This window comes from Poecilia formosa, unplaced genomic scaffold (assembly GCF_000485575.1).
Source record: "Poecilia formosa unplaced genomic scaffold, Poecilia_formosa-5.1.2 Scaffold487, whole genome shotgun sequence".
Taxonomy (NCBI): domain Eukaryota; kingdom Metazoa; phylum Chordata; class Actinopteri; order Cyprinodontiformes; family Poeciliidae; genus Poecilia; species Poecilia formosa.
Genome location: NW_006800426.1, coordinates 8,083 through 31,038, shown reverse-complemented (window position 1 = coordinate 31,038; position 22,956 = coordinate 8,083). Strand labels below are relative to the sequence as shown.

General features: G+C 38.9%; 2 protein-coding genes and 1 long non-coding RNA gene across 4 annotated transcripts in view; all 3 read left to right on the top strand.

The window, feature by feature from the left end:
- Positions 1 to 395: 395 nt before the first annotated feature.
- On the top strand, positions 396 to 7,018 carry samm50 (SAMM50 sorting and assembly machinery component). Its single transcript, XM_007578652.2, has 15 exons — positions 396 to 881; positions 1,929 to 2,039; positions 2,281 to 2,382; positions 2,490 to 2,577; positions 2,948 to 3,054; positions 3,199 to 3,329; positions 3,714 to 3,801; positions 4,108 to 4,236; positions 4,479 to 4,550; positions 4,651 to 4,737; positions 5,407 to 5,477; positions 5,600 to 5,667; positions 5,749 to 5,895; positions 5,987 to 6,128; positions 6,884 to 7,018. The coding sequence occupies exons 1-15, from the start codon at positions 861 to 863 to the stop codon at positions 6,927 to 6,929; spliced, it is 1,410 nt and encodes a 469-aa protein (XP_007578714.1). The 5' UTR covers positions 396 to 860; the 3' UTR covers positions 6,930 to 7,018.
- A 1,370-nt stretch (positions 7,019 to 8,388) lies between these two features.
- On the top strand, positions 8,389 to 18,831 carry api5 (apoptosis inhibitor 5). 2 transcript variants are annotated; one of them, XM_007578650.2, is made up of 14 exons: positions 8,389 to 8,741; positions 10,295 to 10,456; positions 10,806 to 10,899; positions 10,985 to 11,050; positions 11,190 to 11,341; positions 12,538 to 12,744; positions 13,252 to 13,356; positions 14,934 to 15,023; positions 15,666 to 15,847; positions 15,982 to 16,075; positions 16,175 to 16,231; positions 17,367 to 17,446; positions 17,540 to 17,646; positions 18,169 to 18,831. In XM_007578650.2, the coding sequence occupies exons 1-14, from the start codon at positions 8,670 to 8,672 to the stop codon at positions 18,246 to 18,248; spliced, it is 1,548 nt and encodes a 515-aa protein (XP_007578712.1). In that variant the 5' UTR covers positions 8,389 to 8,669; the 3' UTR covers positions 18,249 to 18,831. The 2 variants fall into 2 exon arrangements, with proteins under 2 accessions (XP_007578712.1, XP_007578711.1); XM_007578649.2 differs by having other exon boundaries at positions 8,390 to 8,741; positions 17,540 to 17,682.
- A 1,381-nt stretch (positions 18,832 to 20,212) lies between these two features.
- LOC103156554 (uncharacterized) overlaps positions 20,213 to 22,956 on the top strand; it is a 7,550-nt gene continuing 4,806 nt past the window's right edge. The window contains exon 1 of the long non-coding RNA XR_001659726.1: positions 20,213 to 20,531. This is a non-coding gene — a long non-coding RNA (uncharacterized LOC103156554). The remainder of the gene's footprint in view (positions 20,532 to 22,956) is intronic.

Genomic DNA, 22,956 nt, shown 5'->3' with positions numbered 1-22,956 from the left:
TGGGATGAAGTGTCATAATTACATTATAATTATGAGGTGTGTATGAGTATACAAAAATTGTTCTGTAGTTAAGAGTAGCATTATAGCATTACTTCCAACATATTTCTACTCAAGCAAAAGTGAAAAGAAGCCGTCCAAGAAATGACTCAAGTGAGGAAAAAAGTATTTGGTAACAACGGGATGTAAGTATTGAGTAACTGATCATATCATCTTACTAAATAATAATAATAATAATAATAATAATAAATTATAAGAAATAAAATCATCTTCATTCAGTAAAATCACTCAAGGTGGGAAGAGTATCCTGAAATTTTACTCAAGTAAGAAAAGTGATACCTCACATTAATATTGCTAAAATAAAAGTAAAAATAATAATAAAAAATTCTAAAAGTAGTTTTTAGTCAAGTAAATCTAACTGAATAAATATTCCCACACCTGCAAGCAGCCGAAAATAGGCTTCCATGTCTTTGGGTTTGAATTATTGTTAAAATGTTGCATCATTTTAAAAACATAATCTTGAATGCCAAATATAAAGCACTCATGCTTAGGTATCATTCAAACTAGCAGGCCCTGTTAAACACAGTAAAATATATATTTTCCTTGTATTACACTTTACAATGTATTTGTTTGAATAAAGGAATGCACAGTCTGCATCCAAAGACTTAACAGCGAAAGCAACCCGTTTCAGCGTTGCGCTATTGAACGCTCCCCGGAAGGGGCGTGTCCAGGAAGTGACATGGCCGCCTCCTTATTCGGAGGCTCCTCGCTTCTTCTCGGTGACTTGTAGGTTAAAGTAGTTTGTCATTTTCCACTCAAAGTTTCTCCAGTAGTTTTCGGGACAGCGCCCAGCGGAGCTCAGCATGGGCACCGTCCATGCCAGGGTAAGGAGGAGTCCGCGGGGATTGTGTTAGCTAGGACTTTGACCTCTCTGAGCATTTAGTGGGAGTTATCTGTCAGAGCGGATTCTGGGCTGGAAGCAAAGGCCCAACACAGTTCACCCAGCAAGGCTCTAACTGGGCTCAGCATGCCGCTCTTTTATAGCATGGTGCTATTAATTCAAGCTAGGAACTGTTTAATCTAAACGAATTCATGTTAAACACAAGGATAAGGGACCGTTCACGGTTTGACTCCAATCTGTAATGATGCTGGTGTGTCTGTAGTGTTGCTGAAGCCATAAAAGCAAATTATACTCATACCTACAACACTGTTTGAACATTTCTGTCCAGAAAATCTGGGAAATATTTCACTAAAAAGATGCATTTATCATTGACATGTAAAAGTGATTTCCTGACTTATTGTTTTTGTTGCCCTATACCCTTTAATCATATTCTCCATTACGCCCCATTGCGTTATTAACCATGTATAATGCTTCTATTGGAAACAGAACAGCGAGCTGTTCCTACTGCAGCCAACATATTGTAGCATATTGGTTATTACACTTGAAATAATATTGTTTACAGTATTTATTACAATGACACATGGACATGTTAGGAAAAAACACACTTGTGTAAATTTTCTGTTCTGTGCTGTGAAGAATATTCTAAGTTTTAACCATTGTTCCCAGCTATTATTCTCCATGCAGCTTTCTCTTACATGTAGGAAAATTTATGTTCATGCAAGGTGTCATGTCACTCTTATGCACACCGTGTCAAATGAAGTGTTGCCCTAAAAACATTAATATGAGGGCTATTATGTGTATTGCTTGTGTTGCCATGTGACATTTGTTTTTATTTCTGGTGTTACTCCTCCCTGAAACCGGCATGTTCTGTTGTTTTTTGTTTGTTTGTTTGTTTGTTTGTTTGTTTGTTTTTTACTAAGAACTAACATTTGATTAAATTAAATATGTTTGTTTTTAGATATGAGTTTGGTAAAACACTTTGTGTGCTTTGAGTGATTTTAATTGTTTTCCACAAATTTTGTTTCCATAGAGCCTGGACCCTCTGCCCATGCAGGGGCCAGAGTTAGGCGTCCAAGCAGACGACGTCGAAGCTCTGGAGATTGAACAGGAGCCAAAGCAAGAAGTTCTTGAAAACAAAAATGTGAGAATGTCATTATTTTTAATTTTAGGAAGCAATATCTCAAGATATTGCAGCCCTATCTCATTGTTACTCTGTTTGCTATTTTAAAAGGGTGGATTTGTTGCTTTATGACCATGTAGTACTCTGTATGAATGGCTTCCATTGATCTTTTGTTTCGTCATTTGCTCTGTTGTATTTTGTTTTGGATGTTCATGACATTTCACACTGTGTTTCTCTTGTTTCTTTGGGGCTTTTTTTTCAGGTTGTTGTCCAGCAAGTCACCATTGATGGACTTGGAAGAACAAAGGATGACTTTTTGAGTTATGAAATCGCCGAAGTGTTCAGGGCAAAAAACCTGATTGACGTACGTCCGCCTCATCCCACCGCACTATTTGTTGCTTGTTCAGTAGATACTGAACAAGAGCAACAAGAACAGTCGCTGGCATCAACACGCTTGAATTTGTGACGCAGGTGATGCGGAGGTCTCACGAAGCGCGACAGAAGCTGCTGCGTCTCGGTATCTTCAGAAAGGTGGAGGTCATCATCGACACTTCGCGAGGTACCGTCTGCCGCCTCATTTTTATTTGGAGGAGTTTCGTTTTCCGGCACACGAGCAGAGTTCGTATGTTCTTAGCTTGTTTTATTGGGACACGTGATATATCGGCACTGTTTCTTCAGTAAAGGTGCATCAATAAATGTCAGTAATTTTGAATATGATTAAATGCAGTTACTGTTTAACTGAAGCAGAGAAACTGTGACGAAGTCAGTGGTGTGGTCTTTTTCTAGATTTCGACAGTGTAGTGAAATATATAGATGTATAATTTGTATACAATATTGTTATTGACTGTGACAGCAATATCAATATTGGATATTGTTATCGGCTCAAATTTTCATATCGGCACATCCCTCTTGTTTTGTTTTGCCTCCAGGTGAAGACGCCCTTCCTAATGGCCTTGACGTGACCTTTGAGGTCACTGAGCTCAGGCGTTTGACAGGCAGCTATAACACTATGGTCGGAAACAATGAAGGGAGCATGGTTAGTGTTTTGAGCCAAGTTAACATTTATTATTATTATTATCTTATTAGATGTTGTCTTGGTCATATATTGTTACATATAATTCATAACATCAGGCTTTATTAAAATACGTTTTTTCCTGGTTTTTACTTTTTGTCGTTTCAGGTACTCGGAGTAAAATTACCAAATATGTTAGGTCGGGCAGAAAAGCTGACATTCCAGTTCTCCTACGGCACCAAAGAGACGTCGTACGGAGTCTCTTTCTTCAAACCCCAGCCGGGACAGTTTGAGCGCAAGTAAGATATGGGACCAGCTTTTAGAAAACAAAAATAGTTTGGTGGTCAATCTAATTTAATAAGTACATATGAAAACTTAAAGGGACAGTATCACGTAAATTTGACTTTTTTGAGATTAACATCATGTTATAATGTTATTCCCTCAACAAAAACATACCTGGAGTGTTGCTTTGATTATTTAATGCATGTCTGAGAAATGCCTTGGTGGACGTAGCTCTGCCTTCAAGGACAAAGCTCCTCCTCGGAGCTGCAGTTTCCAAGCTTCCGCCTCACAGAGCAGCCCTGCTCCGCCATTTGATTAGAAAGACTTTAAACCATAGGTGCAGATTAAAAGTTCCACCTAACTTAAAACCGTAACATCTCCTCTTTCCTTTTCCCTTTCAGCATCTCTGTCAATGCGTACAAAGTTACAGGTCAGTTTCCGTGGAGCTCGCTAAGAGAGACGGATCGAGGCATCTCTACAGAACTTAGCGTAAGCGCTTCTCTTAAGTGCCATTTTGTCACGTTTTGCACCATTATAAATGCTGTCTGTTTTTTTTTTTTTGTGTGTGTTTGTTGGATCTGGTGGAGCTCAGGTTTTGAGAAACAATCAGCTTCTAAAGTACCATCTTGTGCCAGTTTTTACTAGCCTGACATAAACCTTTCATTCAGAATTTACTGTGGTATAATTAAAAAACAAAAACAAAAAAAACACCGCCTCATGGGGTAATGCTGTATGATAATTTATTATTGCAGATCTCTACTAACTCAAAAGTTGTTTCACACATCCCACATGCAGTTTCCTTTGTGGAAGACCAGCCAAACCCTGAAGTGGGAGGCGGTGTGGAGAGAGCTGGGCTCTCTGGGTCAGACGGCCTCGTTCGCCATCCGAGAGGAGAGCGGCCATTCTCTCAAGTCTTCCCTTTCGGTATTTGTCATCTTTTTTTTTTTACATCAAAAAGTTATAGTATGTGGTCAAAAACTGCTGTTTGGTTCCAAAAAAAAAGAGAATTGGTTGAAAAATGGTTAGTAAAGGTTATAAACCAGCTTCTTCTAATGAAGAGATTTTAACTGACTTATTTAGATGTGGTTGTCCAGCGGGAGACAATGACATTTCTGAGAAGAAAAAGCAAATTGAATATTGTTAGCACCTGTCGTCTTGTTTTCCAGCACGCTATGGTCATCGATACTAGAAACTCCTCCATCCTCCCGAGGAAAGGTGGATTACTGAAGATTCATCAGGTTTGATCTCCACTGGAACATTTTTGTTTGGCTGCTTATTGCCACGTGACGACAATGCGACGGATCTCGTTTGTAACGCCGATGTTTCGTGTTTGTGCAGGAACTGGCTGGTTACACTGGGGGCGACGCCAGGTTCCTGAAGGAGGACTTTGAGGTTCAACTCAACAGAACTCTCATTTTGGATTCGGTGAGATTTATGGGTGAATTCCTCATCCACTAATCAAAGATCATCATCCAAAACACAATTTGAGGCGGGTTTGAATTTTTGGTGTGTGAAAAATGTTACGCTCCACTGACAGATTTTGTCTGTTTTTTTTCTTTGCTGTTAAACTCAACAGTTTCACATGATCATAAAAATGTAAACTCAAAGATAAGCCCGAGTTAATAGCAAGAATCACTGACAACTTTTGTTAAATGAAATCAATTAAATTTTAAAGCTTATTGAATCTTATTAAAAATAGCCGCCTGTAAGTTATCAACATCACATTATGCTGTCCAATTTTAAACTGTGGAAACCTCGTTAAATCATCAAATTGATAGCAGCTGTTGGTATTTAATTAAAAACTTTTTTTTTTTTTTTTTGCTGTTTGATTTCCTGGAACTTTGATGTGTATTTCTTGTGGCGTGCCACAGGGCTCAGCTCTGGGTCTTCTTTACATTTGCTCCCGTTGGGGCCCACACTCAGAAAACACGGCCTTCTATTCCATTGTTATGCAGACGACTGTCAGATCTACAGATAGAAAATGTTAATCCGATTAGAATAATCAAAAGTTGCAGCCCTACAATGAACTTTTATCATGTGGTTTCAATGCACAAGCCAAGTTTTTTTCTTAACAGTTTTTTTTTTTTCATTCAGGTTATTTCTGCCTCATTATGGGGAGGCCTGCTTCTACCCATTGGTGATAAGTCAACATGCATTGCAGACAGGTACATAAAAGAACAATATTTAGAGAAATTACTATGTGGAGAGAGTACTTCAAAATTCCATCAGGATATTTTGTAAAAAAACAAAAAAAAAAACACCTCACTGTATCTTTGCTAACTCGTAGGTTCTACCTCGGTGGCCCGACCAGCATCAGGGGATTTAGTATGTACAGCATGGGCCCACAAAGCGACGGTAAGACAAAGACGTTTATCAGCAAACTTGAAATTTGATGTTCTACTCTAAAGCCGTTGTTACTGATTTTGCCGGCATCAGGTGATTTCCTGGGAGGTGAAGCCTACTGGGCCGGAGGACTCCACCTCTACACGCCTCTACCCTTCAGACCGGGCCGAGGCGGTTTCGGTGATCTCTTCAGAACCCATTTCTTCCTTAACGCTGGAAACCTTTGTAACCTCAACTACGGTGAGGCGATAAAAGCTGGCGCTCACGCAGACATCTGTTCTTTTTTTCCCCCCCCCGTTTGACTGAAATCCCGTGTTTTGTTTCCGTCAAGGCGAGGGGCCTCAGGCACATTTGAAGAAACTGGCAGAATGCATCCGCTGGTCCTATGGGCTGGGCATCGTGCTGCGTTTGGGGAACATTGCCAGGGTGGAACTGAATTACTGCATTCCCATGGGAGTCCAAAGTGGAGACAGGTAGCCGCTTTAGACCTTTGTGTTGTTTTTATGGTTATCAGAAAAAAACCTCACTAATATTAATCCGATTATTAGTTCCTTGGATAATGTGTTGTTCAGATCGGTTACCATGCAGGTTTTAAAGGGCTTCCAAATGTCAGATATGATCATAGGAAAAAATAATAAAAATAATAAAATAATAACACAAAATAATAAATGGTAATTTTGAAAAGTTTATCTTTTTATTATAAATTTTCAGTTTTTTCCTTACAGACAGAGTGGAACAAATATTTTGGAACGCCTAATAAGGAGTGCATAAACAGTTTTAAGATAAATTTAAAGGGGCAGGCTTGTATAAAATCAACTTTTGAGCTTTCCATCATGTTATAATGTTATTCCCTCATCAAAATTATACCTGGAGTGTTGCTTTGATTTCTTCATACATGTTTGAGAAATCCTTTAATCTCCCGTGGCAACCATTCAGCTGTGCAGAACGCCCTGGTGGACCTAGCCCCACCTTCAATATGTAGTTCCTCCTCTGAGCTGAAGTCACCAAGTTTCCAGGTTTCCACCTCAAAAAGCAAACTATTTAATAAAAAAAAATGAATGTAAGGTTAGGTTTAAAAAACATCTAATCAGTGTAAGATTCTGTTTCTACAATAAAAGAAAACATTTTTTTTTTTGTATACAGTAAGTAAAACATTTGAGAGTTGTTTTTTTTTATTTTTTACGTGCTTTGATTTAGGTCTCAGAAGTGTTCTCTGTTTTCCTTGCAGGATATGCGACGGGTTCCAGTTCGGAGCAGGAATTAGGTTCTTGTGAAGATACTAAACTTTTGTCAGTTGTGTTGAAAGTTTGTTTGTACAGTATTGTTGGAAAAACTTAGTTCAATAAAATTGTCTCATCTGACTTCAATTTGTGATGCTTTTTAAAAAAAAAACATTTTGCTATGGAATGAGAAGAAATGAGTCCAGATCAGTGTGTAAAGCTGCTTTACCTCTGTTAGATTTATCATAAACTTCAGAGTCAATCTCTGACTTATTAATTGTCCCTTATAAATAAGAATTTGCGAACAAAGGTTGCTGTTATTATTATTATTATTATTATTATTATTATTATTATATATCTTAATTTTTTTTTAGCCATTCAGGGACTGACTTACTTCTGACTGGTTTGGATCTTTGTCCTGCTGCGTTACACATGTGTGCCTACGTTTAAGGCTATGAACCGATGGTGCAGTATTTTCCTCCAGGATTTTTTGGTTGGGAACAGAGTGAATTATTTCAGAATATCACACAACCATTACTATGTTTTGACTCCTCTCTCTGTGATGTGAGAGTTCCTTTTTTTTCTTGAATTTCTTTAGCTTGGGGAATGAAGATAGGTTTTTTTTTAGAATGTCTGTTCTGTGTTTCATGCAGTTAGACTGGTTCTACTTAACTGATTTCTTAATTGAACAGGTCTAGCAGGTGTCAGACCTGGGTGTGGATTTTGAAATGAAACTTGTCTTTTGAAAATTGTGGAAAAATCACACTTTATGTAGAATTAAACAGTACTTTTTCACAAAATTTGGTGTGGAGGGTGTTACCTCTCTAGTCAATAAAACCATTTGACAATTGATTTTTGATTCTACTCATGTTCTCTTCCTCTGATATTATGCATGTTTAATGATCTGAAATGTGTGGCAAAAAAATCAAAAACAGAAGTCTATATGGAGTGAATTTATTTTGCTTTTGCATGTTTTTATGTGGTTTTTACCTCTTATATCTGCTGCCTGTGGCATTTTAGGCCAAGGCTCCATATTCCCAACACTCTTTACATGCTAAACTACTTCAAGGTCCTGCAAATATTTAAATATTGACTCAAATAAGAATTAAAATAACACAGTCAGTGATTGGAAACTTCTTAGTTTCCCACTAATCATATCAAACAGGGTTGACATCATTATTACTAAAACATTTTGCATCTGAAACACTGGTTTCACAGTCACACCAGTCTTTTGGGACAAAACCAATTAATTTTGTTTTATAACTTAAACAAAATAAATATATATATATATATATATATATATATATATATATATATATATATATATATATATATATATTCTGCGTTGTGTTTGTGCTTTTGGTTGTATTTCCCGAATTATCCGAGTTTAAAATTGACCAATATACAAGGCGAATTTGCCACTCATAAAATGGCGGACGCGATGACATAGTTTCCGTTCCTGTGTATCACGTGCTCTCAACTCGTCTGTTCGCGCAAGAGTGGCGCGTGCGCACCGCCTCATCTTCCGTAGCATTGTAGCAGCCATTAAGCCAGAGAGAACATTGCGGGAAAACGGACGTTCTGAGGGGGGGAGTTCATTCACGATTTTCTCGAAATTTCATCCTCGCACTTCTGTTGCTTCCACGATAGTATCTGACATTGCGGCGTTCGTGGTTGCGTAGGTCCTCCAAAACTGAGCTACAACCACCCCGCGAGGTATTATCGTTTCTTTTTCTCTCCCGTGGTTTCATCAGCGGTCTTCTCTGAGAACGGTAGGGACTGGGACACACGCTGATGGCGGTCACAATCGAGGAGCTTTATCGGAACTACGGGATCCTTGCTGATGCTAAAGAAAACCTCAGCCAGGTGAGGAAGAGACAGCCCGCTCAGTTTTGAACACGGCTGTGTTTTGAGTTTCATTTCATTGTCCACAGCGCGGGCGCTTTGCTTGGATTTAGTTGATTTATTGACACGGTGTGCGCACTCTGTTAGCTGTAGCTAGCTATAATAGTGACCAGGCTAATGTGAATGACTCTCGCCGTAAACTGGGCAAAGAACTCTCGAAATTCATCACCATGAATATTTCCCAAGCGTTTTACCACCGTATTTTCATTCAGACCTAAAGATCTTGAATTTGCGAGACTTAATTTCAATAAATAGTTTTACCGGAGTCACGTTTGATTCATTTGGATTGGGGATGCAAACTTTTGTCCTGTTAGTTTGTGGAGCCTTATGGAAATATTTTTATCTCGCTTATATCGGTGGGGGGGAAAATAACTTTTCTTCTGAAAGAGCATTGAAATAATTCGTAAATAAGATGGAGTATGTAGATTAAAATAACAGTAACTGTGTCCTTCATTTTATCAAATCAAATTTCATTTGCATAGCACATTTCAACATCAAGGCATTTCAAAGTGCTTTACATAATTAAAATAAAAACAGCATGTGACGCAAACAGTGAGAAAGAGAAATAAAAAGATAAAAAGAAAAGATAAAAACATAAAAAAAAACATCAAATACATTGAAGACATCAAAACCCACACTCTAATCCTAATTTAACCATAAGCAACTCTAAACAGGTGGGTTTTAAGTTGAGATTTAAAGGCACCCAGTGTTTCAGCTGTTTTACAGTTTTCTGGAAGTTTGTTCCAAATCCGTGGTGCATAGAAACTGAATGCTGCTTCTCCTCGTTTGGTTTTGGTTCTGGGTATGCAAAGCAGACCAGAACCAGAAGATCTGAGGGGTCTAGACGGTTGGTACAGCAATAACAGATCTTTAAGGTATTGTGGTGCTAAAGCGTTATATTCAAACTTGCTAGAGGTTTTGACCCAAAATCCTTATGTTGTCTGAATGTTTTGTTGTTGTTGTGGTTAGAATAGTGCTTAATTTCCAAATAAAAGTAAATTTATTGAGAGAGAGAAAAAAAAAGCCACGTCAAATTTTTCTAAAAAAAAATACAGCAAAATGTTAAATGGTAACATTTTGCTGTATTTAAAAGTTACCATTTAAATACAGCAACAAATATTACTCTGCAACAGAACAGTTTGAAGTTCCGGTTGCATTATTTCTTCAACGAAAAACATTCTCCTAAATCTTTAAATTAAACTAAGAATTATTTCCCTTTTTCTTTTTTTTTTATTCTATATGTCCCATGTGCTCATTTATTAGTCTTATTTATCAATAAAATTCTGCATTGTCAACCAGAATAGAAAAGAAATATTTACAACATATATTTTTTTATTTTTTGGTGCATGTATCTATCATTTTTATCCATTAAGAATAATCAAAGCTGCAACATACAATAGGTTATTGAAAAGCTGTTTTTGAACCACAAACTGCAGCCATGGTGTATCATGTACATTGTCGTTTTTTTGTTTTTGTTTCACCAGCCGCATTAACTTGTGCATTTTGTTCTGCAGCACAAAGATGCATACCAAGCGATCCTGGACGGCGTGAGGGGAGGTCCCAAAGAGAAGCGACTGGCTGCTCAGTTTATCCCCAAGTTCTTCAGCAGCTTTCCAGAGTTGGCTGATGCAGCCATAAACGCTCAGCTTGATCTCTGTGAGGATGAAGATGTGTCTGTGAGTACAAAAAAGAAACACAGCCATTCCTACATCTGGGTTTTGTTTTTCTTCAAAAGGTGCTTTTAATCTGCTAAACAAGCCTTTATTAAATATGACCTTGTAGTAATGTTGTCTTTAAAATGTATTTAGTTATTTAGATGTGATTCTCATTAGAAGTACTATGAAATATAAGTTCTCTAAAATGCTTTCAAACCTTTGTGCAGCCGGTTCATTATTAGGTCCTAGTGTTAGCCGTTGCCACGGCACTTTGTCTAATTTAATTAGCTATTTTGACAGAAAGTCCTTAGCTGTTTTTTTCAGGTGTGATGCCATGATTTGAAAATAAGCTCCACCCATCTTTATCCAGATTCGACGACAAGCCATTAAGGAGCTGCCCCGGTTCGCGACTGGAGAAAACATTTTCAGAGTGGCTGACATTCTGACCCAGCTCCTTCAGACAGGTAATGAGTTATGTGGATCAGGTTTATTATTTTTTTTATTAGGGCTAATAAGTAGTCCTAATAATCATATCTGCTATCATTCTAGATGATAATGCAGAGTTCAACCAAGTGAACGCGGCGCTGATGTCAATCTTCAAAATGGATGCTAAAGGTAAGGGTTTGTTTGTGTGTTTGCATGTTGTGGATCATAGAATCTGGTGGGAAGGCGTTTGGTTTTGTTTATAAGAATCTCTTAAAGCATTCTGTTTTCTTTTTAATTTTAATTTTTTTTTTTGTCTCCGGTGGTCCAGGTACCCTCGGCGGTCTGTTTTCACAGATCCTGCAGGGCGATGACATCGTGCGAGAAAGAGCCATCAAGTTCCTGGCCACCAAGCTGAAGACCTTACCCGAGGACGTCATGACGAAGGAGGTGGAGGAGTACGTCTTCACTGAGACCAAGAAGGTTTGTGTTCAGAGGGAAACCGGTTAGCTTCGGTCGCTCTTTTTATTTTTGGCTAACGCTAACGGAGAAAGCTCAACATATGACACAATAGACTGGCATCTAGAGGAGGATAGAGTAATCAAAAATTATACTCAAGTAAGAGTAGCAATACTTGAACATGCTTTTACTCTAGTAAAAGTAAAAAGAAGCCGTACAAGAACATCGGTCATTTAATATTTAATAATAACATTATCAGACAGGCCAAAATAACAAGCTATGTGGAAATTTGAGTTTTAAAGGTCAAAATGAAAATGATTAATATAAATGACATAATTACAAACTAACAAAATAAGGCAGAAAAAGCATTTTTTCCAAATCAGTTCCTTTCAATTTGAAAAATTAATCAAGTAAAAATAAAAAGTACAGCGTAGTTCTCCTAATAATTCTAAAAGTAATTTTTTTTCTAAACAGTTGCTGAAGTAAATGTAACTGGTTACTAAACAACTCTGCTGGTATGTTTTTTTTATTAAGAGTGTCATTGATCCCTAAGTAAACACTAAAGAGAATAATGAAACTGACACTGGTGATGCGTTATTTAAAGAGGCGGTATCATGTAAAATCAACTTTTTGAGCTTTGCATCATGTTATGTTATTCATTTATCATAAACATACTTGGAGTGTTGTTTTGATTCTTTCATGCCTGTTTGCGAAATCCTTTAAATCTCCATGGCAACCACTCAGCTTAAAAAAAAAACATGCCTGATTGGACCTAGCCCCGCCTTCCAGACGAGGCTCCTCAACATAGAGCATCTCTCTCTGGCGACTCCTTCAGACTAGCCAGCAGCATTTAGCAAACACCTGGCAACTGCTGAGCTTTTTATATGAGCTATTTGACAGTGAAACTCTGGTAAAAACATTAAAGGGTTGATAGAGGAGCCATGTTGTGATGACTTCCTGGAGGCGGAGCTTCAGAAAGAGCAGGAGTTTTTAGAGACAGAAAATTTCAAGGCGATAAATTATTTAATCCAATCTCTTTTTAAGTCATTGCATTTTTATAACTGAAGTTAACGTAGTTACTTGATTGTGCTCTAAAATGGCACATCGTGCCTGGAAACACACATAGTACCACCCCTTTAAGTTTGATCTATTTAGAAAAGGTGCTTGACTCGACGACACTATCTGATGAGGAAGCGCTCACCTCCCCGCTGTCCTCTCAGGTGCTGGAGGACGTCACAGGGGAGGAGTTTGTGCTCCTGATGCGTGTGGTGTCCGCGCTGCGCGTGCTGCAGTCGGTAAACGGGCGGCAGCAGCTGGTGGAGCTGGTGGTGGAGCAGGCCGACCTGGAGCAGGCCCTCAATCCAGCAGACCCCGACGCCGTGGACCGGCTGCTGCAGTGCACCCGCCAGGCTCTCCCCTTGTTCTCTGTAAGTAGCGCCACCTAATGTCTGAATGTGTAGCTGACACTTTATGTTGGATTTCATTTAGGTGCTTTCAAGGTTTGGAAAGTGCTTGATTTCTGTGTAAAGTAACTGAAAGTGCTTGATATTGTGAATGCACAATTCGATAATAAAGTTCAATCTAACATTTGACTAAAAGCCTAAATTTAGAAAACATTATTTACAGTTGAAACCAGATATTTTTATTCACCTAATAAAAAGACAACCTTTCTTTTTCCTCGGTCTGAAGTTAAATCAGACTAAACTTTTCTTGTTTTAGGTCAGTTATAATTACTAAAATAATTTCTATTTGCTAAATTCCAGAAAACTTGACGAGAACAATTTTTTAAAGTGTAGTGCTGGAAAAGTTTGAAAACTTACCTTGAAAATGCTTGAAGAGTGCTTGAATTTTACTGTGGGGGAAAATGTACAAACCCTGAAGTGAGTTCATTTAAATGTAAGTGTAAATATGTCACGGTCATCTTTATTTTTCAGAAAAATGTCCATTCCACCCGATTTGTGACTTATTTCTGCGAACATGTGCTGCCTAACCTCAGCACTCTGACGAGTCCCGTAGCAGAACTGGACATCCAGCTGGAGGTGGGTTCCTCTTCTGGTTTTAACCCCTGATCACTTATTTCTGGGCCCGGGCTGGGATGACATCCTCATGTCATGACAACCTTTACTAAAGTACTACAAAATACAACTCACACGATGAATAATCATCTCTAGCTCTTATTAAAAGAACCTTAAGCATAGGAGAGGTATAAAATAAAAACAGAAAATTGAAAAGGTAAGTTTCAAGGCAAAGACCTTTGTGACCTTGAAAATGGAGGAGTGTAAATCCTTCCTAAACTCCAGTAGGAAACACACAGAGTCTCGCATGAATGTAACTGCTGTTGCAAAAGGAGGCGAATGTTTTTCTTCAAGTTTTGCAAACTATTAAAATAAGTTGATGTTTAAACTTCCACTAACAGTGAGCCAGTGAAGCACCAGTAGAAACGTTGTTAAAGGGTTAATAGAGGAGCCATGTTGTGACGACTTCCTGAAGGCAGAGCTTCAGAAAGAGCAGGAGCTTCTTAAAGAGACAGAGGCCCAATTTCAAGTTGTTAAATTAATCAAAATTATTTTAAGTCATACTTCAAATAAAGCATTATAAAGTTGTTATGTAGCATTTTTTTTTTTTTTCAAATAAAATCTGTAGTTAACAGTTACTGGACTGTGCTATCAATGGCACTATGTGGTTAAAAAATATACAATACTGCATCGTTGAGTGATTAATAATTGTATAGCAAAACGTGATTAATAGGAGATTTAGTTTTTAGCCGAATTTGAATCAGGTGACGCCAAAACAGCCTTTTGAGAAAATCTGGGTTGAACACATTTACAGACAAAGAAGGTATTTTTTATTATTTCTTTTTTTTTGTCTTAGTTGTTAAATTCATATATTTCTCATAGAGTTTTGGCCTCATTAAGGTTCTGCAGATGATGTTCTTTCATCAAATATTTTTCTTTCTTTTTTTTTCAGTCTGTATTCTCCAGTTAACCAGCAATAAAATTGCTAAATTAGTTGACGATTATTTCAATAATCAATTCATCTGAATGATCGTTCCAGTCCTACATGAAAATAAATGGTTCAAACGGTGAGTTCCCGGTTTAGCAGGTTTATTGCAGGAACATGACCTGAAATCATCCAGTAACTGAAAGCGAACAGCTTCAGTCTGTAATATTCTGCACAGTGTCGGCTTTGGGAGCTAAAATACAACCAACACAGGCGCATATTCAAGCACAGTGAGCGAAAAACGTGAAACTCCATCAGCCGGAGCTGATCTGGAGTGGTCGGCTCTGCTCAGAATAACCTGTAGTGCGTGTTTCCACAACCTCCCCAGATCCCTAAAAAAAAAAAAAAGAAAAACTCAGCTTCCTGACCCGGGCGGCTTCAGGCTGACTCAGCGTTTCAATGTGAACTCTGCTGCGAGGACGTTGACATTTGCTGAGCGTTTGTTTGTGGCGGTAAACAAAGTCAGCGTGGCAGCCACCTGTCGGAGGCGGCGGCCAACTGCTTGGTGTTAACGGGTCATTAAGCCTGCGCCATGCAGCGCCGGTTCTCATTAACGATGCATATTTTAGCGAGGGTAAAGATGTGTGTGTGTGTGTATGTGTGTGTGTGTCGGCAGGTGCTGAAGCTGCTGGCTGAGATGAGTCCGTTCTGCGGAGACATGGAGAAGCTGGAGGCCAACCTCAACACGTTGTTTACCAAGCTGGTGGTGAGAGTTATTATACTGCTGTTTATATTATGAGAGGTTAGAAACATATGTGACGCTCAGATTATTCATTTCTCAGATTTTGTCTGAAGGGGAACAAAAAAAATCCCTCACCTAATTAGCAAGATTATTATAGTTGACTAAAACTAATGACGTAAAAAGAGAAATTGAGAACATTAAAAGAAATAACTAAAAACTGTAATTAATGAGGAAAAACTACAACTAACAGGAAATATGCTGTTTATAAAACTAAAACATACCAAAGTTGTCGACATAACGTCCTTCGTTTTCATGTTTGTTTATAAGCCTTTCAAACTGATGTGGCATTGATAGTTTTTTTTTACGCCAGCTGCCTGGTGACCCTCACGCTAGTTCACAAAATAGTGACAGAAAAAGTTGAGGAGAAAACTCCACAGTCAGTTGGTTGTTAACTTAAAAAATGTTTTGAAAATGGTATCATTTTTTTGATCACATTTCGGTGATCTTTTTTTTTGTTTGTTTTTTTGGTCATTGGCCAATCAGCGCAAAAGAAAAAATAAATCAATATAAATCCTCAGTAATGAGAGTTACTTAAAAAAAAAGTTATATAAACCATTCAGCACAGTTCCCTGAAGCACCTTTTCGCTGATTGCTTGTGTTCGTCAGGAGTTCATGCCTCTGCCGCCTGACGAGGTTGAGAACGGCGAAAACTCTGCCAGCGAGGAGCCCAAGCTGCAGTTCAGCTACGTGGAGTGTCTCCTCTTCAGCTTCCACCAGCTGGGCAAGAAGCTGCCAGACTTTCTAGTGGACAAAGTTGATGCCGAGCGCCTCAAAGACTTCAAGATCAGGTGAGGCTGTGACACTGGATCCTGCGGGAAAACTCCTGCAGATGTCCGTCGTGCACAGAAGGTTAGATTAGTCGTTCTGCCTAAACAGAGTCTTCATTTGGATTTGCCTTTGTTTTGTTGTTTGTTTGCAACAGGCTACAGTATTTTGCCAGAGGTCTGCAGGTTTACATCAGGCAGTTGCGGATGGCGCTGCAGGGGAAGACGGGAGATGCTCTGAAGACAGAAGAGGTTACCGTCTCATTTTTCAAATCTACATTTAGAAAACGGCATGAGCGAGTCGGCTGTAAAATATCCTCGTGACTAAAACGTTACTTTTAATTCCACCAGAACAAAATCAAAGTGGTGGCTCTCAAGATCACAAACAACATCAACGTTCTCATCAAGGTAAGGGCTTGAGAAACGGAGCGGACAGAATCACTGCTTAATGCAAATTCCTATTGAGAGATTACATTTTTTTATGGGATTTATTTATTTATTTCCAACATTTTTCTAATGTTTGAAGTTACTGGTCAAACATGATACTCGGTTTCATGTAAAGATGCTTCTACAATTGCAGCTAAAATCATTAGTATATCAAGGATGCGAATTAAAATAGAGCCATGCTCAGTTGAGCTAAGGTGAATTTTTTTTTTTTTTTTTTTTCTTCTTTACATGTTTAATTTTTGGGATAAAAATCTTCCTAGGCCAAATTTAGGAACAGCAGGTGTTTGCTCTGACATCATTGATATGGAAGGAAAAAAAGGAAAGAAATGAAATGGTGCAAAACTTACACAAAGTTGGACAAAGGATAAATAATGGCATGCTGCTGTGGATCGTAGCTAAAGGGATAATTGGGTCATCAAAGCCAGACTCAATGATGTGTTTTAATATCAGGATGTCTGCATCCTTAAAAAGTCTTAAATTTATGCATCTAAAATTAAGGCCTTCAAATGTCTTTAATAAAGAGTAAGTTGGCCTTAGATACTTTGTTGCAGGTCTTAAATTGTGTTTTGTCCTATGTAATAATTTAATATATCATATATATATTTTTTTCCTCATGGGTTTTTCTGTCATGCATTTTTTTTTTCTATCATGTGTTTCTGAGTTGCATTCAGACACCTTCAATACATTCTGACTCGAGGCAGTTTAGGCTACCGCTAACTAGCTGTTAGCATGCCCTAGCTAGCTAGATGTTTTGCATTTATCTTGAGAAAGTTCAAATTTTTCGCCAGTTGGCTGGACAAATTTCGTACTTTTATGTGAAAATATAGGGCTTAAATTCCATTCATAATTATTTTTAAAATGTCTTAAAAAGTCTTGAACTTGAGTTGGTGAAGTCCACAGTAACCCTGGAAAAAAAAAAACAACTAAATGCTGTGGGTTTACTGTTAAAGAAAGAAACTAGTTATCATACAAACTGGGAATTAATTCATTCAGATTCTCTCCAAACTTTAAAAACGACGAGTAACTCAGCAGTCTGAAGGTAAACTACCTTCATTTCCTCGACCGAGTTGAAGGAAAGTCTTTGTTTTCTTTTCAGGATCTTTTCCACAACCCTCCGTCGTACAAGAGCACAGTGACCTTATCCTGGAAACCTGTCCAGAAGCCAGAGGCAGCAGCGTGAGCCAGTCATCTCAAAGCCAGAAGACATTCACGTTACGCTTGAACGATGTCCGTTGCAGCTTCTTTTTTGTGTTTTCTTTGTGTTCGCAGGCCTAAACGTCCGTCAGGCGAGGAAATGGGATCTGGCGCTAGCACAAAAAAACAGATCACGCCTCTGCCACGACGGGACGCCAGACAGATTTACAACCCGCCCAGCGGCAAGTACAGCGCCTCTATTGGCAATTTCACCTACGGTGAGGAGCGTCTGGTGGCACACATTTCTTTTCACTGTTTTCCACAACTATTCACGTTTTCACTGCATTTGTTCACTCTTTGAAGAGTACTTTGAGAAACTCGGGTCATTTCCAATCTGGCTCAAAATATCACCAATTCCAAAAGTTTTGCGCACATTTGTAAGGCAAATGCAGCCACCGTTGGTCAGAAAAGGCCATAAAAAGTCGGTTCAGTTTGTCTCACCAAATCTTACAAAAGCCTGGCAAGAAGACAACCGTAAGACGTTCAGCTGGGAGTTCACCACAATCGACCACAACGTTCCAGTCCACAGTCATTCACTCCATATTTATTTCAGGCATTTTCTAAGGACTAGCGTTACATTTAGTCCTGATTTAAAGTTTTGCTCCCTGGAGAACACGTCTGCACACTCTACAGCCTAACGTTCACCCTCCTCTGTGAGTCTGCTGTGTTCTTACTGAGCTCTTTTTGGCGCCGTGTCGATGCAGAACAGCGCGGCGGCTACCGGGGCGGACGAGGACGAGGCTTCTGGGCGAGAGGCAGCAGGAGCCGAGGCCGGATCTACTGAGACGCACAACACTTTGCTCCTGGAACTGCATCACATCAGGATCTCACCCTCACCAAAATGGACAATTTGTCACCTACCTATACTTCTTTTTTTTTTTTTTTTTTTTCCCGTTTGAGTTTTTAATTTTTTTTTAACACTATAGTTTCCTTTTTATTTTACTCTTATTTCTATCTGAGGTCCTGGCTCCACCTTTTCTACTTGCCATGACAACGTGTAGTAGCTGTATTTCTCTTGGCCAAGGTAATAGTAAATCTAGATGTGTGTGTGGATTTTTTCTTTTCCCTCTCTCCATCCCTCCCTCCCGCCCACCGAAATTTTAAAACATTTTGTGTATTTTTGTCAAACAAAAGACTGTCAAGTTGTAACTAAATATTTTTGTCACATACTGGTGAGAAGAGATGATCTTGTTTCGCAGCATGTCAATGAATTTATCCATTTCTAACTTTTTATTTAACCATGTTTCTGTTTTTTTTTTTTGGTTGTTGTTTTTAAGAGCTTAATTACAATTGGCTGACTGCTTCTTTGTATAAATCAATGATGCTGTTTCATTGGATTTTTATCATAAACTTAAATGGAATTACAATCATTGGTCCATTTAATTGTGAAAGAAGCCTGCACGTCTCAGAGTATTTTAAAGCCCTGGTCTGGTCAGGTAGTTAGCTGTACTTGCTAATCATGTCATTGTGGCAATTCAACAGAATAACTCAGTTTGGATGTGGTGAATATAGATGGAAACTAATTGAAAGAAATGCAGTTGGGAGTATAAATGGATTTGGACCATTTAATTAAAAAAAGAAAAGAAAATCAGTGTCAGATTTTGCTTCAGCCTCATCCATAATGTTCTGGAGCTCATCAATTTTCAATTCTGGCTCTAAAATGTAGAACCCATCTGTCCAGTCTCTTGTTTTGTCATGTTTACTAATGAGCATAATTCTTGCCCTCTTGTAATGTCATCAACTCAAAGCAGAATCAGGTGATTTTTATTTTATTTTTTTTCTCCAACTTGATTTTCAAGACCTTTATATTTTTCACAAACATATGATGGAAGTCTATACATAGCTGTACTTTTTAATTTTTAGTGTACATTTATTAGCTGAAAAAAATACATAGATTGATGGTATCCTTTGCAACAGCAGGAATGAAGGAAGAAAGAAGCTGGAGTTTCAAAAGGTGGAGCCGAAATAGAAAGCTCTGTGGGCGCAACAGGTCTTCATGCATAGACACGTGTGTTGGGGTTGTGTGGGCGGATGCTTCGGGGAGGAGGGGAGCGCCAAGTCGTTCTCTCGGCAGCCTAAAACCGAGAGGCAATGGGTTTTATGCTGGAAAGATGAGTTTCATATGGGAAAGTTAGTCTGCTGCCGTTATTGATTTTATGTAGTTAATTGTCTTTTTGATGAATGACGAAGTCTTACTTTTTTTTATGTAATAACTTGATAGAATATATCCTGTTCTGGCCCACATGATGGTTAAGAAGTTAAATAATTACTCGAATATATTTCGGGCCTCTCTCGGTGTTTCGTGCATTGGCAGAGTATCCCCTCCAGAGGGCGCTCCGGACTAGGGCTTTCCTCTCAACGCGTCCGGATCTATTTTTAAACCGACTGAACTCGTCATTTAAAGCGACCGTGATGTATTTTTGTCTCGTTCTATTACTGGGGTGGGTAGAGGTATCTGGTATTTAAAATTCACAATGCCGAAGATAGGCAGTCTAAAATTTCTTATAGAATTTTAAGAAATCAGCATCCCAGTTTGTTGCAAAGCAGTAGAAATTAACTAGATAAATGCATTGATCTGTTTTCCAGAATCTTTTTAAATATGGCGATAATTTGTGTTTTTCTGATCATATTCAAATGCGCCTCTTTTTTTTTTGTTTTTACAATAAAGTGCTATAGCTATTAAGTTAAATAATATATCGCATATTTTTCTTTCTTTCTCTGCTGCTGCACAGTTGTTGGCAGCGCCAGGCGCTTCACGACGCCTTTAAGCTGAAGTGTTAATTTCTGAACGGTAGGGGGAGCCACGACACTGCAACAAAAACCCCTCGCTGGTAGATCGTGACCAGGTATTTCCCAAACCAGCCAACCAGCCAGCCAGGCACCAAGCTGCCTAGCACGTGCGTTTGTATGAGCACGCGCGTACACACCAGAGCTGAGCTGAAAATAATCAAGTGGTGGAAGAGGAGTGGGCGGCAGCTGCGAGAGCAGCAGAGACGACGACCCTCAGAGAGAGGGAGGGAGATGGAATGAGCGACTGTACCAGCCCCTGTGAGAGTGGAAAGTGAAGGTAAATCAATAGTCCTGAAGCACTTGGTGGAACTCGACGGATTTCCTCTCTGTATCAGCGACCTTTGGGAGGGTGTTGCTGTTTATGGTGGTAAAACTATGACTTAATATTGTACCCACACACTTCTGGCCTCAGAAACCGCTGCGGAATAATGGGGTTGCTTTTGCACGTCTGTTTTAGTGACTGCGTGAGATGACGTCCACTTGTTGTCTCTAGTGACGCTGCGTGGCAGGACTTTGTTTTACAATAACCGGGGGATAGCCGGCAGTCTTCGAATAGCAAACAAGAAGTGTTGACTTTGGGATTTGCGAAAAGAAGCACGCCCTAACATAATAAACCAGCTTGTATGATGTTTCCAACTAGATTCTGCAGATGATGGAGAACAGGGGTTGCTTCCACAAGGTGTTCAAAGGGTTGACCAGATGGGGATCTTGGCAACTTGGGGTGGTGTGGCAATAATGCTTTTATGACTACAGCTGACATGCCAGGAAGGACGAAATGAAGACTTGCAGTGATTTTATATAGTTATATATAGTTCACGTAACATGGTCTCTGGTAAAATTCCATCCCAGTCATCAATGGCGGTCGCCACCTGTGGAACCCCTTTGGTCACAGCAATACACAATGATGAAAGAGAGTTCAATACTTTAGTTTGGTGCATTTCTTCTTCAACCAACTCCAGTTTATTGGACTTACTAAAGACTCCTAGCCAAAATGTTTATTGTAACACAGTCTTACTTTCCGTCCTAAACCATCAAAGTTTTTGAGAACTCCGCTAAGGTCTACTGGAACACCTTGACATAAGTCTTGTACCAACACAGATAGCAATAAATTACTACTATTGCTAGTGAATCAAAATGTGTTGTTGCCATTAATGTTTTAAGTAATACTGTCTGGCATTATTCAGAATGCCAGACAGGAGCAACTATAGAACATTTCAGTTGGCCAGATAAGGGTCACTAATAACGTTGAGGTAGTACACCAAAACCACAAGCCATAAAGACATTTCAGGATCTCAGTAGTGGGTCTAAATGCACTTTGGGGATGAAGGCGATACATAAAATCTTTTCCATTTTCTAGCAGAACAACGAAAGAACCAAAGTCCATTGATCTATTCTGTCTTGACATATTTCAGTGCGATCCAGTGTGAGCTACTGGCATGTTACAGTGATCTGCTGTGGTTGTGGTATGGGTTTTGCTAGGTAGCTGGTCACCCATCCACCAGGAATTTGAAGCTGCGCCGTTGCTGCCTTTCCTGGCATCGTTGAGGCTGTAACAGCAAACACGTTGTCACTAGCCTCTTTCAAACACATTTCCGTCATAAATCTTCGAAGATGATCCTTTTCTTAGCTGCCTCTGGCCGTTCATGAATCACAAGTAGACACTTCCAATATCCTGCAAAGCTTGTGAGCTTTCAGAAATGCCTCCAGTGGTGCAAAAGGACAAGAGGTGTAGTGCGGCATTGACATCGGAACTATGTGTTGTGATGGTGTGGTGTTGAGAGTTCCCTCATACCATTCTTCATGGACACACTCAGTGTAGCAATCCTGTTGTTCAAGTTCAAGCTACTTTTCTCACTTTCTTACTCTTCTTGGACTGTATTTCTGAGTATTGTTTGTACTTTTAGATCTTGGGAATGCCAAAATTCCCAATAATCTTGGCTTGTAGAATAGTGTAGTATGGTGTGACACACACGTATTATGCCCACTATCGGTATGGTGTAATACGTCATTTCTACACCACACATCGGAAAAGGCATCGGAAGTGTTTGGCGAACACAGAAATGGTGAAAACGTGTCTAAATCCTGGCTATAAGCATTTTGTAATGGAAGCTAATTACAAAATGTAATGGAGGCTAATTATATTCAAACAAAAACTTTTTTTTTTTTTGGAAAGATGATCAAATAAAGCAACCTATAGGTTCGTCCTTCACTCTTGTAAATTTATGCTTCAAAATCTCCATGTAAGTGGGTTGGGGAGGTGACAGTTTTTTTTTGTTTTTTTTTTAGGTGTGGCTATTGACCTCCAGACTCCGGCACTAGGGTCGCCTCTGGTTCCTAACCGGGCTGGAGCTGTCCTTGGTGCTGAACCTCTGTCTTCTCTATCCTGAACTCTCTATCAGTTCAGGATAGAGATTCAGTAATGCTTTTTTTTTTTTTAGTATTTTTTTTTTTATGTAAAAAGAAGAAGAAACGATGTTTTCACAAAACGTACACGTTCTATTGAAAGAACTTCAAGTGAACACGTTTAAGTTCAACCGGATCTTGCTTTGTATATATCTTTGCTATATACAAAGCAAGATCCGGTTTTACTTAAACGTGTTCACTTGAAGTTCTTTCAATAGAACGTGTACGTTTTGTGAAAACATCGTTTCTTCTTCTTTTTACATAAAAAAAAACTAAAAAAAAAAAAAAAAAAAGCATTC

Coding starts and splice junctions, on each gene's coding strand:
- api5 (XM_007578649.2), top strand. CDS start 8,670: ATGGCGGTCACAATCGAGGAGCTTTATCGGAACTACGGGATCCTTGCT. Junction 10,900..10,984: donor GACCCAGCTCCTTCAGACAG/GTAATGAGTTAT, acceptor CTATCATTCTAG/ATGATAATGCAGAGTTCAAC. Junction 13,357..14,933: donor AACTGGACATCCAGCTGGAG/GTGGGTTCCTCT, acceptor GTGTGTCGGCAG/GTGCTGAAGCTGCTGGCTGA.
- samm50 (XM_007578652.2), top strand. CDS start 861: ATGGGCACCGTCCATGCCAGG. Junction 2,383..2,489: donor GGGCAAAAAACCTGATTGAC/GTACGTCCGCCT, acceptor TTTGTGACGCAG/GTGATGCGGAGGTCTCACGA. Junction 5,896..5,986: donor CCTTTGTAACCTCAACTACG/GTGAGGCGATAA, acceptor GTTTCCGTCAAG/GCGAGGGGCCTCAGGCACAT.